Source organism: Gopherus flavomarginatus, chromosome 10 (genome assembly GCF_025201925.1).
Source record: "Gopherus flavomarginatus isolate rGopFla2 chromosome 10, rGopFla2.mat.asm, whole genome shotgun sequence".
In the NCBI taxonomy this organism is placed as follows: Eukaryota; Metazoa; Chordata; order Testudines; family Testudinidae; genus Gopherus; species Gopherus flavomarginatus.
The window spans coordinates 5,162,559-5,179,658 of NC_066626.1; the positions used below are offsets into that span (position 1 = coordinate 5,162,559).

General features: G+C 65.7%; 4 protein-coding genes across 4 annotated transcripts in view; all 4 read right to left on the reverse strand.

Annotated features, from left to right (window-relative positions):
• Positions 1–10,507, reverse strand: part of LOC127030063 (vacuolar protein sorting-associated protein 33B-like) — a 32,908-nt gene extending 22,401 nt beyond the window's left edge. The window contains exons 1-17 of the mRNA XM_050915970.1: positions 10,308–10,507; positions 8,060–8,140; positions 7,464–7,525; positions 6,950–6,999; positions 6,445–6,512; positions 5,603–5,648; positions 5,095–5,189; positions 4,602–4,706; positions 4,005–4,101; positions 3,737–3,814; positions 3,014–3,087; positions 2,451–2,537; positions 2,180–2,270; positions 1,875–1,949; positions 1,401–1,465; positions 1,273–1,327; positions 1,066–1,179 (exon numbers count right to left, since the gene is read on the reverse strand). Coding sequence (XP_050771927.1) covers positions 1,066–1,179; positions 1,273–1,327; positions 1,401–1,465; positions 1,875–1,949; positions 2,180–2,270; positions 2,451–2,537; positions 3,014–3,087; positions 3,737–3,814; positions 4,005–4,101; positions 4,602–4,706; positions 5,095–5,189; positions 5,603–5,648; positions 6,445–6,512; positions 6,950–6,999; positions 7,464–7,525; positions 8,060–8,101 — 1,204 coding nt within the window. The 5' untranslated portion in view covers positions 8,102–8,140; positions 10,308–10,507. The remainder of the gene's footprint in view (positions 1–1,065; positions 1,180–1,272; positions 1,328–1,400; positions 1,466–1,874; positions 1,950–2,179; positions 2,271–2,450; positions 2,538–3,013; positions 3,088–3,736; positions 3,815–4,004; positions 4,102–4,601; positions 4,707–5,094; positions 5,190–5,602; positions 5,649–6,444; positions 6,513–6,949; positions 7,000–7,463; positions 7,526–8,059; positions 8,141–10,307) is intronic.
• Positions 8,611–11,683, reverse strand: LOC127030064 (uncharacterized). The gene is made up of 3 exons (XM_050915971.1): positions 11,606–11,683; positions 10,308–10,595; positions 8,611–10,233 (listed from the first exon to the last, which is right to left on the reverse strand). Exons 1-3 carry the CDS (start codon positions 11,681–11,683, stop codon positions 8,611–8,613), a joined length of 1,989 nt encoding a protein of 662 aa, XP_050771928.1.
• LOC127030316 (guanosine-3',5'-bis(diphosphate) 3'-pyrophosphohydrolase MESH1-like) lies at positions 11,507–14,522 on the reverse strand. Its single transcript, XM_050916587.1, has 4 exons — positions 14,380–14,522; positions 12,880–12,935; positions 12,495–12,735; positions 11,507–11,872 (listed from the first exon to the last, which is right to left on the reverse strand). The coding sequence occupies exons 1-4, from the start codon at positions 14,507–14,509 to the stop codon at positions 11,742–11,744; spliced, it is 558 nt and encodes a 185-aa protein (XP_050772544.1). The 5' UTR covers positions 14,510–14,522; the 3' UTR covers positions 11,507–11,741.
• A 322-nt stretch (positions 14,523–14,844) lies between these two features.
• Positions 14,845–16,373, reverse strand: LOC127030310 (neugrin-like). Its single transcript, XM_050916578.1, has 3 exons — positions 16,265–16,373; positions 15,821–15,931; positions 14,845–15,621 (listed from the first exon to the last, which is right to left on the reverse strand). The coding sequence occupies exons 1-3, from the start codon at positions 16,351–16,353 to the stop codon at positions 14,964–14,966; spliced, it is 858 nt and encodes a 285-aa protein (XP_050772535.1). The 5' UTR covers positions 16,354–16,373; the 3' UTR covers positions 14,845–14,963.
• Positions 16,374–17,100: the final 727 nt, after the last annotated feature.

A 17,100-nucleotide genomic window follows, 5' to 3' on the forward strand; every position in this document is an offset into this window, starting at 1 on the left:
CCCCCACACACCACGCTCCCCCCGGTACCCTCATGACACACACACGCTCCCCCCAGTACCTTCTGCCCCCCCCCAACACACGCTCCCCCCCCTCCGTACCTCCCACACACACACGCTCCCCCCCCCCTCGGTACCTCCCCTACACACACGCGCGCTCCCCCCCCCTCGGTACCTCCCCTACACACACACGCGCTCCCCCCCCTCGGTACCCCCCCCCCCCCCCCACACACACACACTCACTCCATCCCCCCCCCCGGTACCTCCCCTACACACACACACAAGCTTTACCCCCCCCCGTACCTCCTCTACACACATGCTCCCCCCGGTACCTCACACACACTCCCCCCCTCGGTACCTCCTCAACACACACACACACACCCCCCCCCCCCAGTACCTCCTCAACACACACACACACACACACACACGCTCCCGCCCCTACCTCCTCCACACACACACACACACGCTCCCCCTCGGTACCTCTCCTACACACATACACGCTTCCCCCCCCGGTACCTCCTCTACACACATGCTCCCCCTCAGTACCTCCTCCACACACACGCAGACACACATGCTCCCCCCCCAGTACCTCCTCCACACACACACGCTCCCCCCCTCGGACCTCCTCCACACATACACACACACACACACGCTCCCCCCCTCAGTATCTCCTCCACACACACACACACGCTCCCCCTCGGTACCTCCCCTACACACATGCTCCCCCTCAGTACCTGCTCCACACACACACACACACACACACACACACACACACTCCCCCCCCCTGTACCTCCTCCATACACACACACGCTCCCCCCCTCAGTACCTCCTCCACACACACACACACACACACACACAAACGCTCCCCCCCTCCCCCGGTACCTCCTCCACACACACAAACGCTCCCCCCTCCCCCGGTACCTCCTCCACACACATACACACACTCCCACCGGTAACTCCCATACACACACACGCTGCTCCCCCCGGTGCCTCCTCTACACAGAGGCAGACGCTCCCCCCGGTATGCCCTCCCCTCCCACCCGCCCACACGCGCGCTCCCCCCAGTACTCCTCCCCGCATCCCACACACATGCTCTCCCTTCCACACGCACACACACACACACTCTCACACTCACCTGGAGGTACTGGGTTTTCAGGGAGCGATAATCCTTAGGGATCAGCCCTGTGGGGGTTTAACACACAGGGAGAGCTGAGTGAAAAGCCCCATAACCATGTCCCCCCCACTGCAGCCCCCCTTCTCCAGCAAGGAGCTCACCATTTTCCGTGACCGACAGGAGGCACATTAAGCGCAGACTCTCGCTGGGGGAGACCTGCACAGAAATTGGGGAGGGTGAGCGAGTGGCCAGCCCAGCCCAGCTGTCCCCACCCAGGCGCAGCACTCACCTGCCGGTCAATGTGCTCTTCTATGTAGCTGGTGCTCTCGCGGATGTCAAACCCCTCCAGGAGAGCTAAGAGGGGAAAGGAAACAGTCACCTGGGCCCGGAGCCTGCAGGAGCCCTAGGCCTGGGGATTGCCAGCCTCCTGGGCTTGTGGGAGGAGGAGCTCGGGAATCAGGATCATCGCCAGCTCTGTCCACTCTGCCAACTCTGGGAGGTGCATGGTGCTGCTCAGCTCCAGACGGCAACGCCTGGTATTCCTCACTGAGCCCCTTGGGGAAAGGGAGCACCCTGCAATGCCCTGTCCCCAGGCTAGAGCAGCACATTTAACCCTTCAGGGACCTGCCTGCCAGCTCCCACCAGGTCCAACGCACAAGCATCTGTCTCTGACGGTGGCCATCTGGAGCGCTGGTGGCCCAGCACGGGAATGGCACACAGCCCCAGGAGGAGCCCAGGCTGGGCTGGCAGGTGTCTCACTCACCGTGCTCAGTCTTTAGCAGCTCCTGGAAGTCCTGCTTGGTTTTCTTCTTCATGATGGACTCGCAGGCACCAATATCTGCACACCCCAGACGGATGAAATCAGTGCGGAATCTCTGCACAAGAACACCGGGGCCACACTCTGTCCACGCAGCCTGGGGCTGCCAGAGGGGGGAGAGAGAGAGACGCCCGCACATGCCAACAGCCCCTAGCCTGGCTGGGGCAGCTTGCACTGCTTTCCCAGCCCGTCCGGTTCAGGGCAATGTCTTCAGGCACCCTCCCTTTTCCCCACTCTTCACCAGTACCTACGCAGGCTCAGCAGACGGTGCTCCTGCTTTAACCCCTTCAGCTCCTGGGAGACAAAGTTCTTCATTTGCTTGATGTCCATCCCACGACGGCGCTGCAGGATGAGAGAGTGTCTGAGCACTGGGCTGAAGGGAAGAGAAGAGAGGGCCCCTCCCCACCCCCAACAAGGTGAGGGAGAGCCAGGGTGAGGAGCAAAGGGCCCGGCAGTTGGTGGGGCTGCTCCAGGGCAGGGTGCCCCTCAGGGCCATGCCCAGGGCGACCCTGGCACACTCACGTCGTACTGCGTCTGCAGGTTCCGTGCCTTCTGACTCAGAAAGCTGAAGACGTTGGAGAAGTGTTCGTTCCGGATCTCGCTGAAGACCTGTGCCAGAACAGCCCCAAAGGGGTCAGCCACCCGGCCAGGGCCTAGCATGGGCTTCCCAAGAGAGCGCCCCCATTGCCAGGCACAGACACGCTAGTAGCCAAGCACTCACTTTGCAAGCTCCCTGCAGCCCAGCAGATTAACAGAGGGCACTGTGGCTAAGGGGGGCCAAGCTGCACCCACAGCCGGAGGAGCAGTCAGAAAACCTCCAGCAACCAGGCCTCCGAAGGCCACAGTCTGTGAGTTGGGGCTGCGCGTGATCAGGCAAAGGGATCAGCCCCACAGGGCGGATGCCAGGATGCTGAGGACTGCGGTTCTATAGGGCAAATGAGCTGGTACCAAAGCCCCATTTCTACAATCTCTGGACTGGGCTTTGCCTCCACACCACACCCCAATCAATCCAACTACCCCAGCGCCACTCTGCCCACCAGGCTGGCACTCGACAGGTTAGCAGGGCCCTGGTGGGCAGGGCTCACCTTGTCCTGGGCATTGAGCAGCACTTTGAAGCTCCTGTCAGAGGAGGTGACGTCTGGCCCAAAATCCACGCTCCCTGCCGAGAGCAGCAGGAACAGTTACAGTGCCCAGGCCACTGCCTCATGCTCTGCGGCGCTTCCAATGCCCCGGGACAGGCTGTTCCATTAACCACCCACCCGGCCAGCGGGATATCAGCCAGGCTCAGCAGCCCCAGAGCTGGGTGCCATCTGCGCTCCGAGGGGAATCCCTAGGAATGGGTCCTTGGGGCCTGCGCTGTGCCCACCCTGTAATGCTGGCTTATGCCTCCCTCAGGGTCGTCTGCAACAGCTCCGCTGAAGAGAGGGCACCAGGCAGGTGGGCCACTGATCTGACATGTGCCATGCGTCCTGCCGCTTGGCATGGAGAATCCTGTCTGTGCTCAGAGGGGACACAGGCAGCAAAGCTGCCAAAGGAACTGCCCCAAAGCACAACACAGCTCATGTGCCAACCGCCACGCCCCCATCAAAGGGCTTGAGAGGCCATCTGCAATGGCCAACATTAGGTAGCCCCCACCCCCATCCCAGCCTGCCTGGCCCCCTCCCCCACCTTGGGGAGCTGCTGAGGAAGATGGTCTGGGGCAGAGATCTGCAGGCACTTTCGTCTCCCTGCTATCACCCCCCCGATGCCACAGGCAGGGCCCCCTTGCCCAGCCCCGCTGCCATCTCTTCCAGCCACCCACAACTTACCACATTTGATGCAGAACGTGTCATCCACCAGCCCCTCATACACCACCTGGGAGCAGAGCGCCGTGACGTAATCCACATCTGCAACGAGACGCACAGGGGCACATGTTGCGCCTCCCCACCCCGCCCCCACCTGCCAGTGCTGGCTGCCCCCAGCTCACTACCTCAAGCCCAAGAACAAGCCCCTCAGCAGCCCCTAGAAGGAACCCACTACCCCACCCCACAGAAGCCCCCAGCAGCAGCCTGCGCCTGTGACCGCAGCAGCCCCTACCTCGGTCCATGAGGAAGACATGGCTGATCTCAGGCCTCCTGGCTTGGCTGTCACCCTCGCTCTCCTCCACCAGCTCTCGCCACACGTCATAGACCATCTGGGAGGTAGTGGAGGCAGCACATCAGTGCCCATACACGCTGGCCCCAGGCCAGGAGCCCCACAGGCTCCCAAAGCTGGGAGCACATCAGCAAGCCCCCAACACCAGAGAACAGGCCAGGACAGCCTGCCAGCTGTGAGTCCTGGGACCAGGAGCAGGTGGTTGGGTCCCCCACAATCACATCAGCTGACCGATTCCCCCTCGCTCCTGCCTTGATAGGAGGCAGGCGTCTCCCTGGCCCCCGTCTATGCAACGCTCCCTGCTGGACACATTTATAACAACCAGCAGTCCCTCGCAGGGGGAGCCCCTATTCCACGGGCCCCACCTGGAAACTCAGAGGTGGGATGTTTGTACGTGTCTCCCTACCCCCCATATTCGTACAAGTCCCCACATCCCTGAAGGGATTCAAATGAAAAAGCTCCCACTTCCAGCAAAGAACCCTGACCCCAGAGCAGGGGGACCCCACCAGGCCAAGCCTCCCAACCGTGCAGCTCTTGTACCTTGGCACACCTGCCAATCCCATAGGTGTTAGCGAAAGGCCCAAAGAGGGAGTTCAGCAACTGCAGAGCTCGTGCGACTGTGCTGATCCAGCGCTGATCCCCTTCCTGCAGGGCCCACGAGAGCAACAGTCTGCAAACACTGACCCCCCCAGGACGCCACCAGCCAGGGCAGGCTGGCCCCCAATAACCCCCCCAGTATCTAAGCAGGGACATGGACCTTGCCCAGGGTGCAGTCCCAAGGCTCTCAGCTCTCCAAGGTGCTGACAGGGGGCATGGGAATCTGTTCAGCCCAGTGGACACCTACCCACACCTCCCAAACCAGCACAGCACTGGCAGTCTGCACAGGCCAGCCCACTAGGCTGTGGGTGGGGCAGCAGGTGAGGGGCATGAGGGGTGGGTGTGTGCGCGCACACAGCTTTGAAAGCCCTGCCCCCACCCTGGCTCGCTCTCCCGATGGCTTTGCTGTGATGCTGCAGGGAACTGTGCCACTGACCAGGAAGTAATCCCGGAAGAACTCAGGCAGCTCCATGCTGAGGAGATCATCATCCAGGGGGAGCAGGTAGAAAGCCCACTCCTCACAGGTCACATCTGAGGTGGGGACAGAAGAGAGCAGAGGCAATGTAGTCCTAGACCCGCTGTAGCGATGGCCTGAGGGCTCTAACACACAGGCCCTGCTGGCACTGGCCTTTCAGGAGGGGCCTATTTGCTGTGGTGCTGGAGCCGTACGACGGGTCCCAGAGGAGGCCCAGCCTCTCCCGCATCGATGGTGGGGTCTGTGTACCCCTCCCCTCTGCCTCCATCGGGGGATGTTCCGGAGCACTGTAATTTGCGTTCCCGTCCCCATGCCCCAGGCCAGGACAGCATATGGATACCTACTCTGTAGGGGACAAGCCCCGGTGTTCTGCTGTCTGAGCTTCCCCACCAAGCTGGATCTAGGCAATGGGCTGAACGACATCCCCTTGTGGTCCCACAGTGCGTGTCACATCACCTTCCCCACTTACCACCATAGATTCCCTCTTCTTCCAGCACCAGCTCACAGGTGTAAAACTGCGAGAGAGGAAGAGGCTGGTTAGTGCTCAGGCATCTCCCGCACCGTGTGACCAAGAGTTCCATGGCAGTGGATCGGGCTCGCCCTCTTAGCTGCGCCTTGCCAGACATGGCAACATTTGGGTTTGAGGTCAAACTTTGGGACAGGAAACTGGGAATTGGTTATTCTGACTCTGTGGGGAAGGGAAGGTGGGCGGGACAGGAGGGTTGGGGCAGGTGGGGACTGGATGTGTGGCAGGCATAAAGGAGGAAGGGAAGGTTGCGTGTAGGAGATGTGGAGGTGTGAAGGAGGAGGGGAGGAGGTCGGACACAGGCCAGGTGTGAAGAGGGGGAAGGCTGGGGGGGCAGGACAGCAGGGCGAGGTAAATGGGGAGGGGGCTGGACATAGGCCAGGTGTGAAGGGGTGGGGGGAAGGCTGGGTGAGCAGGAGAGCAGAGTGGGGTAGATGGGGAGGGGGTCAGACACAGGCCAGGTGTGAAGGGGTGGGGGGAAGGCTGGGTGAGCAGGAGAGCAGGAGGGGGTAGATGGGGAGGGGGTCAGACACAGGCCAGATGTGAAGGGGGGGAAGGCTGGGTAAGCAGGAGAGCAGGGTGGGGTAGATGGGGAGGGGGTCACACACAGGCCAGGTGTGTGTGGGGCGGGAAGCTGGGTGGGCAGAAGAGCAGGGGCCTGAGGTTACTGCAGTTCCTCTGGGTTCAAGGCTCTCACAGGGTTAGTAAATTAGCCCCAGTTCCCAAAACCCCCTGAAGAGGATGCTTGGGCTGGTGCCTGGCACGGAGAGGACAGTCACACTGACCTTCTGGGGGCTGAAGATAATCTTGTACTTCCGGCTCCTCCCCATCGTCTTGTCAGCATTGACAATATCTGCAGACACAAGACTCTGGTTAACTAGAGCCACTAAAAACCCTACGGTTAAACCCGTGGAAGGTCTCTTGTGTTGACAAACCCAAAGCCCTGTGATCTCACAGGGCATGTGACACACCAGACGGACAAGACAGCAGACTTCAGGGTGTGCACTCAGCCTCTGGCCCTGAGCTCCAAGTCACCCTATCCCAGGATGCTAGCACTCGCCTCTCGAGATTGCCCAGCACCAGCTAACCAGAGCCCAACTTCACCCCACCCAAGGATTACCCAGAGCCTGACAGTCCAGGACAGTAGCGGTCCCCCTCACACAATCACCAATATCCCCGGCACCAGACACTGGAATCTGCTAGCCAGCTCTACCCAGAAGCCACCCCATACTACAGGCCCTATCTAAGTAACTGCTGATATCTGCATGGCAAGCAACAGCTCCCACTCACCAGCAACGTACTTCATGTTCTTGATCCGTGGCCGGACTAAGAAGCACAACCTGGAGTGAGGCAGACAGAGATTCACCAACCGGGGGGTGGGGCAGGGAGGGACACCGCGAAAGCAGGCCCAGCGAGGCAGGCAGCTTCCTGAGCTGAAGGTAGGAGATGGGAACACAGCCCCCAGACTAGCTGCCTGAGCTCCACTTGACACTTCACCAAACCCCCAAGTATAGCCCTGCTCCCAAGTCCCACAGCTTCTCCTGCCTCTCAGCTCCCTCCCTGCAGTGCTGGCAGCCAACACCAGGCCCACACCCTTCAGCTCACTCGCAGTCTGTGCCATTTCAGCCTAGCCCATGAGAAGAGGCTCCTGGGAGAGGGCATGAGCCTGACACAGCACTGCGGAGAGGCAGGCCCGGGGCAGAGGGCAGTGCGGTGTGTCTGGTCAAGCCTGTGGAGGTGCAGAGTACAGCTGCAGCTGGGCAGGCTCCAGGAATGACCCGTGGGGGTCAGGTAAGAGACTCACTGGTCACTAGTGCTAACGATGGGTTTGTTCTCCACTTTGTACAGCTTATCCACTTCATGTTGCTAGAGACAGAAATAGGAAGAGAGGAAAGTGTTAACTTACAAACCCCACACAGACTGTAGTAGCTTTCGTAGCTGATTCCAGAGGCCCCCTTCACAGGCCTCCGGCTGCTGCACAAAGCCAGATCCCCCTTCTGTGTGTCTGCACCCCACTGCTGCTTGCTCAACAGGGCAGCCACCTGGTGATGCGAGGTGTGAAGCGATCACCACACATGGCACTGTAGACACAGATGTGGACCAAGAGGTTTCCACTATGGGCTAATACAGGAAACTCCCTACACACAGCTCTGCCAACCTCTCTCAGGCCTGACCCGCAGCCCCCAGAACTGCAGTTGATCTAGTCCTGGGCTCCCTATGCAGAGAAACACAGTTCTGTGAACCAAGACAGCCTCGTGGACAACAGGGACGAGGTTGAACTCACTGCATTTGCAAAACCACCTAACAGTTGCCTATGGCCTGCAACCAGCCACCCTGCCCAGTGCCCTGAAGCAATGCCTTGGTTTAGTACTGCCCTGGCCAGGGCGCAGCTCCGGGTACCTTGAGAATGGAGACATTGGCGATTCGGTCCAGGGGGCTCATCAGATCTGCCTCAATGAACAGGTCCTTCTTCCCAGGGAGCTGGGGGAGGAACAAACAGAGCAGCATATGTGCCAGGGGCACAACTCCCTGCTGCGGAAAGCCCAGCCCCAGCCATTAGCCGAGCCTTGGAGCAGGCTGTCTCAGAGGCATCTCTCCCCTGTCTGCTGGCTTTGCACTCCCCGCTGCACCACACAAGTGCAGCTACCCGGACAGGAGCGGCGAGCGCCCAAGAACCTCCCGCTAGCAGAGGTTGCTGCAGTAACACAAGCTACTGGCCGCATCCAGCCGCCTTCCCACAACAGCTGTTCCAGGGCCAGGACCTGAGAGACCATCCACGGGCCAGGGGCTCCTCCGCCCGTTGGGACAGTGCATCTGGGCAGGAAGCAGCGCCTCCTCCAGGACAGAACATGGCATGCCGAACCCCGCCCCATGGTGACAGAAGCGGAGCAGGCCTAGCCTGGCGGTGGTGAGCACGGAGTAGGCCCCTAGGTGACAGGCGCGGGGAAATCTCAGGGCAGGCCCGGCACGGCAGTGACAGGCATGGGACAGGCCCAGCGCAGCTGTGATGGGTGCGGGGCAGGCCTGGCGCGGCGGTGACGGGCGCGGGGCGGGCCCGGAGATGACGGGTGCGGGGCGGGCCCGGCGAGGCAGTGATGGGCGCGGGGCGGGCCCCGAGATGACGGGTGCGGGGCGGGCCCGGCGAGGCAGTGATGGGCGCGGGGCGGGCCCCGAGATGACGGGTGCGGGGTGGGCCCGGCGAGGCAGTGACGGGCGCGGGGCGGGCCCCGAGATGACGGGTGCGGGGCGGGCCCGGCGAGGCAGTGACGGGCGCGGGGCGGGCCCCGAGATGACGGGCGCAGCGGTGACGGGCGCAGGGCAGGCCCCGAGATGACGGGTGCAGGGCGGGCCCGGCGAGGCAGTGACGGGCGCAGGGCAGGCCCCGAGATGACGGGCGCAGCGGTGACGGGCGCGGGGCAGGCCCCGAGATGACGGGTGCGGGGCGGGCCCGGCGAGGCAGTGATGGGCGCGGGGTGGGCCCCGAGATGACGGGTGCGGGGCGGGCCCGGCGAGGCAGTGACGGGCGCAGGGCAGGCCCCGAGATGACGGGCGCAACGGTGACGGGCGCAGAGCGGGCCCCGAGATGACGGGCGCAGCGGTGACGGGCGCAGAGCGGGCCCCGAGATGACGGGCGCAGGGCGGGCCCGGCGAGGCAGTGACGGGCGCGGGGCAGGCCCCGAGATGACGGGCGTGGGGCAGACCCGGCGAGGCAGTGATGGGCGCAGGGCGGGCCCCGAGATGACGGGCGTGGGGCAGGCCCGGCGAGGCAGTGACAGGCGCAGGGCAGGCCCCGAGATGACGGGCGCAGTGGTGACGGGCACGGGGCAGGCCCCGAGATGACGGGTGCGGGGCGGGCCCGGCGAGGCAGTGATGGGCGCGGGGCGGGCCCCGAGATGACGGGTGCGGGGCGGGCCCGGCGAGGCAGTGACGGGCGCAGGGCGGGCCCCGAGATGACGGGCGCAGCGGTGACGGGCGCAGGGCGGGCCCCGAGATGACGGGCGCAGCGGTGACGGGCGCAGGGCGGGCCCCGAGATGACGGGCGCAGGGCGGGCCCGGCGAGGCAGTGACGGGCGCGGGGCAGGCCCCGAGATGACGGGCGTGGGGCAGGCCCGGCGAGGCAGTGATGGGCGCAGGGCGGGCCCCGAGATGACGGGCGTGGGGCAGGCCCGGCGAGGCAGTGATGGGCGCGGGGCGGGCCCCGAGATGACGGGTGCAGTGGTGACGGGCACGGGGCAGGCCCCGAGATGACGGGCGCAGTGGTGACGGGCGTGGGGCAGGCCCCGAGATGACGGGTGCGGGGCGGGCCCGGCGAGGCAGTGATGGGCGCGGGGCGGGCCCCGAGATGACGGGTGCAGCGGTGACGGACGCAGGGAAGGCTCAGGGTAGGCTTGGGGCGGCGGGGACGGGCGCGGGGCAGCAGGGACGAGCCTGGGTGGGCCCGGGGCAGTATCGGGGCAGGCCTGGGGCGGCGGTGACAGGTGCGGGGAAAGCCCCAAGATGACGGGAACGGCGGTGACGGGCGCGGGGAAGACTCGGGGTAGGCTCAGGGCGGGGGTGACGGGCGCGGGGCAGGCCTGGGGCGGCGGGGGCGGGAGCGGGCGCGGGGCAGGAGTGGGGAAGTCTCGGGGCGGCCCGGCCCGGCGCTCACCTGCTCCAGCAGGTAGATGAGCTGGTCTCGCGCCAGCCGCTTGAGCACGGTGAAATCCGGCCCGTCGGGCGCGCCGCGGCGGCCAGCGAAGGCTATGCTGGGCCCGGGCCCTGCGGCGAGAGGGACCGGCCGGCCGCCGCCACCAGCCAGGAACGGGCCCGGCCGCGCGTCCAGCCCCTGCCGACCTGCGCCCGGTACCGGAAGTGCCGGGAGCCATGGAGACCAGGCCCGCCCCCCGGTGGAGCGGCCGGGACCTGTGTGCGCCAGGCCGGGGGGGGGGGCGGCTCTCTGGGGGGAGAGGCAGAGGGCGCGGGGAGGGGCTCTCCGGGGGGGGCGGCTCTCTGGGGGGAGAGGCAGAGGGCGCGGGGAGGGGCTCTCCGGGGGGAGGGGCACAGGGCGTGGGGAGGGGCTCTCTGGGGGGAGGGCACAGGAAGGCGCTTTCTGGGGGGAGGGGCAGAGGAGCTCTGGGGGGGAGGGGCAGAGGGCGCGGGGATGGTCTCTCCGGGGGGAGGGGCTCTCTGGGGGGAGGGCACAGGAAGGGGCTTTCTGGGGGGAGGGGCAGAGGAGCTCTGGGGGGGAGGGGCACAGGGCGCGGGAAGGGGCTTTCTGGGGGGAGGGGCACAGGGCGCGGGAAGGGGCTTTCTGGGGGGAGGGGCAGAGGAGCTCTGGGGGGGAGGGGCACAGGGCGCGGGAAGGGGCTTTCTGGGGGGAGGGGCAGAGGAGCTCTGGGGGAGGGGCAGAGGGCGCGGGAAGGGGCTTTCTGGGGGGAGGGGCAGAGGAGCTCTCCGGGGGAGGCGTGGAGGGCGTGGGGAGGGGAGGGTCTCTCCAGGGAGAAGGGGCCCAGAAGGCACTGGAAGGGGCTGTGCACACCCACACCCAGGGCCCCCAGCCTCCAGCCCTCCCAGGCAGCTCCACCCCACACTGCCGCCAAGTCAAGCCTGCCCCAGTCCAGCTCCTCCGCCCATGGGCTTGGCAGCGCTGCTTCCCCCCAGCCCCACTGGAGCTCCTAGGCTCTGCCCAGACCTTGGGGCGAGAGAAAGATACCAGGCTCACGGCACCCAGGGCTTTTATTTAGAGAGTCACTCGGTTCGGTCCCCGAGCTGGGCAGGCTGCACTCAGAGCCTAGACCCTGACCCCCACTTAGGGTGTGACCTCCCCAGAGCCTTAGGGCCTCCCCCCCACCTGGGCTAGGGCCAGTGCTGCCCTTTATCTGGCCCCCATCCCTGCACCCTCCCTTGCCCAGGGGGCAGGAGTGCCTGAATAGGTGGGCTTGTGAGCAGAGTCCATGCAGATATCACTGGCTCGCTGCTCTGATCCAGGCGGGGCTGAGGGCGCTGGGCTCTGGAAGGCACGCTGTGGGAGTCAGTAGTTAACATCAGTGCTTGACTCAGCAGCATTTGCTGGCAAGTGTCACAGGGCAGGCACCCTGCACAGTCACTCCGGCAGCCCTCGCTCCCTGAACAGCTGCTGCAACTTCTCCTCCAGCGCAGGGCTTGTCTCACGCAGACCCTTCACCACCTGGGAGGCCCAGAGGAAGTACTCCTGGACCCGCTGCTCAGACCAGCCTAGGGCAGAGAGCACCATGTGTGTCAGAGACAGACCAACACAAGTAGGGCCGCACACACAGTGACAGGCGGTGACTCAAGAGGCGTAGGCTGCGAGAGCCAGGGCCCATGGGGAGGGGGCGAGGAGGTACCAGGCAAAGGAAAGGAAAGAGTCCCGTTTACTTTCATGGAGTAATCAGTTACAAGGAGGGGAAAAGCACCTGCCCTCTGCTCAGCTTTGGTACACACAACCTCCTGAGGCACATGGTGGTCGGCCAAAGGTAGGGTGCCTGACAGAGCGCTCCGCTCTTGGGGTAAGCTTGGCCTCAGCACAGAGATGCTGGAGCTGTGCGTGGGCACATGCAGAAACCAGGCCGGGTGCCAGGACTTTCAGCTCCTGACAATGCCCTGCCTCTCCTACTGTGGCTGGAGGAGGCTCCCTGGCACAAACCATCCCCCCAGCACACCCCCTCCCATCGGCTCGCACCCCCCACCCCCGGCGCATTGCCTCTTTCCAGAGCTCCCAGCGCTGAGGCAGACACCAGATGCATGAGTGGCTGTGACACTATGCAGCAGAGGGCAGCTCCAGCACTTCCATGCCCACAGCTAGCCCGTCAGCGGCAGAGCGCCCCGGCATGCTAACCTGCCGGCGTGCAGCGATTCAGGTCCCGCAGGTTGTACAGCTTGTCTGCCAGCTTGACCAGCTTGGCTCCCTGGCTGCCGTGGGGCGCACGCTCTATCTGCAGGCGCTTCCGCTCCATCTTGGGCAACATCTTGTCGTCTGTCACCTCCTCCACGATCCGCCTCACCTCCTCCCCAAACTGCTCCTCCATCTCCGAGAAGGTGGTGTCTGTGTCCTCCACTGTGTCGTGGAGCAGAGCAGCCTGCGGGAGAGGGGACAGGCTGAGCGGCACTCAGGGGTCCATGAAAACGAGGGGCAGGCTGGTTCTCTAAGCCGGAGCCCAGCAGCGTCCCCGGGGCGAGGGGCTTGTTACAGCCCCTCCTCCTGCCTCGAGTGCGGGATTTACCTGCAGCACCGCAATGTCCATTACTCCAGCCTCCTGAGACAGGATCCTGGCCACACCTAGACATGGGGTGGGGGTGTCAGCAGGCAGCCAGGCCCCAGACAGGCCATCAGAGGGGGGGACCCGGCGCTTCCCGCTGGCAAAGCCCGGTGAGGACTGCAGCCCAGTTCCAGGAAGGGCTGGAACGAGCCCAGCTCCCGTGCACCTCGTGGATAGCACCGCTCTGGGGTAGGACACGGGGCCCCAGGCATCTCCCTAGGGCAGCTGCTCTGCATGGGGGGAGCCCGTGCTGTCGCTCGCCCAGCCGGGATACAAGCCCCCCCCGGCGCACACACACACCCCCATCGGCTCACCCCCCGCCCAGCACATCCCCTCCCATCGGCCATCCCCCCCGGCACACACTCCTCGATCGGCTTGCCCCCCAGCATCCCCACAAAAGGCTCACCCCCAGCCCAACCCCCCCATCGGATAGCCCCCCTGGCACACACCAACCCCGATTGCCCCCCCAAACACCCCCGGATTGGCTCACCCCCACCGGGAAAACCCCACCATTGGCTCGCCCCCTGGCACATCCCCTCATTGGCCAGCCCCCTGGGCATACCCCACCCCCGATCGGCTCATCCCCCGGCACAACCCCCCCATCAGATAGCCCCCTGGCACACACCGACCCCGATTATCCCCCCATCGGTTCAGCCCCCCCGGCACAACCCCCCCATCCACCAGCCCCCCCGGCACACACCGCTCCTCTGATTACCCCATCAGCTTGCCCCCCCCGATCGGCTCACCCCCCTGGCACAACCCCCCCATCAGATAGCCCCCCCAGCACACACTGACCCCCTGATTACCCCCCCCATCTGTTCAGCCCCCCTGGCACAACCCCCCCATCCACCAGCCCCCCAGCACACACCGCTCCTCTGATTACCCCCCCATCAGCTTGCCCCTCCTGATCGGCTCACCCCACCGGCACACACTGCCCCCCGGAACACCCCCCGGCACACACACCCGTCAGCTCCCCCCCCGAACACCCTGTAGCTCACCCCCTGGCACACTCCCCCCGATCGGCACACCCCCCCGGCACACACCGCCCCCCCGGCACACACCCACATTGGCTAGCCTCCCCCGGCACACACACCCCAGTCAGCTTGCCCTCCCGAACACCCCCCGGTAAGCCCTGCCCCCCCGGCACACACCCCCCGATCGGCTCATCCTACCCCTGGTACACACCGCCCCCCCCCGGCACTTATCCCCGTCGGCTTGCCTCCCCAAACACCCCCCGGCACACCCCGCCCCCCGGGGCGAACCCCCCCCGGCACACCCCGCCCCCCGGGGCGAACCCCCCCCCGATCGGCTCACCCCCCCCGCACACCCCGCCCCCCGGGGCGAACCCCCCCCGATCGGCTCACCCCCCCGCCCCCCGGGGCGAACCCCCCCCGCACACCCCGCCCCCCGGGGCGAACCCCCCCCCGATCGGCTCACCCCCCCCCGCACACCCCGCCCCCCCACCGATGGGGTGGTTGATGTACGGGGTCCCCTCGGGGTCCCGCCGCCGCTGCCGCTTGTGCTTCCGGGCTGCGAAGTCGGCGGCCTGGAGCAGCCGGGCGGCCTCGGAGCCCATGGCCCGGCCGCAGAGCATGCCGGCAAGGGCGGCAGGCAGCCCCGCCCCCGGGGGCAGCGCCAGCGCTGCAGTGACTGGGCAGGGCCAGGGGGGAGCTGTGCCCTGTGCACCCCCCTGCTGAACACAGCCTCCCCCACCCCAGCCTGAAGCACCTGCTCCCAAGGGTGCAGGGCTCTCGCGCCTGAAACCACCTGCCCCCCGGCCAGCGCCCGGGGTAACGCCCGCTGCACAGCCAGCATGGCTGGCCTTGGCGGGGCACATGCTGGGCAGGAGCATGCTGCAGGACTCCGCAGCAAAGGGACACAAGCAGCACACACAGCTGTGACCAGGTGCAGGCCAGGGTCAGGCGAGGCAGCAGGGACTTGGTAACATTTTATTTTTCCCTGGGTGGAAAGGACAGCAACATGGGCCAAGCCCATGCCCTGGGCAGGCCAACAGTAACAGAGGCCAACCCACACCCTACCCACTCTTTTCACCACCCGACTGGGGAAAGGGGCTGCATCTTGTCCCCCTCCCCAGGGGCTAGTCTAGCAGGGATCCGATACAAGAAATTCCCATTGCCGTCAAAATATTCCTGTCCTCTCTGCACCACTCTGGGGCGGGTGTCCCAGCCTTCTGCGAATAGCTCCTCCAGCTCTTCCTCACTCAGGACCTCGCCATCCCACTCTTCAGTGTCTCCTTCTGCCAAAGAGCTTCTCATGAGGGTGGCTTCCATCCCAGCCACAGGCTTGGCTCCATCCTCCTGAAGAGGTTCCAGTTGGACATTCCTTCTGTTTTGCCTCTCCCCAGCTCTCCAAAATTGCCGATTTCTCTGGGGCTTTGAGCTGCTGGACTGGCCCCCAGGCATGATAAGGGCTCCAGACTGGGGTATGTCCTTGGGCCTGGCAGGCAGCAGCTGCTGAGCTGCTTCTCCTGCAGAGATGGCCACCAGCTCAGCTCTCCGGTCTGGGCCAGCCTGCTGCTCCCAGCTCCCCTGTTTACCCAACACCTTTGCATCCTGCTTCATCCTTCGCTCCAGTGGGGGAGAGAACTTTCTCCTCAGCACCCTCTGGATGATATCCGTGCTGACACAGAAACCTTGGGCCAGACGGGCCACGGGCCACTCCTCGGGGAAGGCCTGCCTTAGATACCTGCCAGGAGAGGGCACAACGGAGACAGTCACTGCCAGCCCAGAGCTTGGCAAGCCCAGCGATGCCTCAGTCCCAGCCACACCGGGCTCAGGGGGACACCTGCTGCAACAGCAGCCCACACCAGGGTCAGTGGCCAGGACCTGCCCTGCCCACTCTCCAGGGCCGGGCTGCCAGCCGCACCCCCTCCCGCCCTGCTCACCGGATCTGCTCCATGGCCTGCCAGCTCAGGCTGCGCTGGGGGGGGCCCGCAGGCTCCAGCTCCTTCCGCAGCCTCCGCAGCCTCATCGCCTTCCTCTGCTGCTGAAGCGCCCTGGGGAGGGAAGGAAAAGAAAGTGGGGGGCTGAGTGCACTCTGCCCAACCACCATCCTGCCCCACCCCCAGCCCAGCCACTCTGCCCCCCCATCCTGCCCCCGCCCCCAGCCCGGCCACTCTGCCCCCCCATCCTGCCCCCGCCCCCAGCCCGGCCTCTCTGCCCCTCCATCCTGCCCTCGCCCCCAGCCCGGCCTCTCTGCCCCCGCCCCCAGCCCGGCCACTCTGCCCCCCCATCCTGCCCCCGCCCCCAGCCCGGCCACTCTGCCCCCCCATCCTGCCCCCGCCCCCAGCCCGGCCACTCTGCCCAACCACCATCCTGCCCCCCGTCACCTGTCCACCTCCAGCGGCGCCGGCTCCGCCGCCCCCCGGGCCAGCAGGCGGCTCAGCCCAGCAGCCCACGGCAGCAGCGGCCCCGCCATGGCCGGCGCAGACACCGCGAGACACCGGGGCCGGGGCGGGGCGGGGTCTGGGGAGCTAGGGCCGCCCCTGAGGCTGAGAGCGAGGGATCGGGGGGGGGGGCAGGCGCTGCAGGGGAGATCTGGGGGTGCTGGGCCAGGGTGCTGCAGGAGAGATCTCGGGGTGCTGAGGCAGAGCGCTGCAGGGGAGATGTGGGGGCACTGGAGCAGGGTGCTGCAGGGAAGATCTGGGCGAGGTGGGGCAGGGCATTGCAGGGGAGATCTGAGATTGCTGGGGCAGGGTGCTGCAGGGGAGATCTGGGGGTGCTGGGGCAGGGCGTTGCAGGGGAAATCTGGGGGCACTGGGGCAGGTGGAGTAGGGCATTGCAGGGGAGATCTGGGGGCACTGGGGAGGGTGCTGCAGGGGAGATCTGGGGGTGCTGGGGCAGGTGAAGTAGGGCATTGCAGGGGAGATGTGACGGAGGTGTGGCAGGGCGCTGCAGGGGAGATCTGGGGGCACTGGGGCAAGGCATGCAGGGGAGATCTCAGGATGCTGGGGCAGGGCGCTGCAGGGGAGATGTGGGGGTGCTGGGGGAGGTGGGGCAGGGCATTGCAGGGGAGATGTGGGGGTGCTGGGGGTGTGTGGCAGGGCATTGCAGGGGAGATCGGGGGCACTGGGGCAGGGCGCTGCAGGGGAGATGTGGAGGTGCTGGGGGAGGTGGGGCAGGGCATTGCAGGGGAGATCTGGGGGCATTGGGGCAAGGCGTTGCA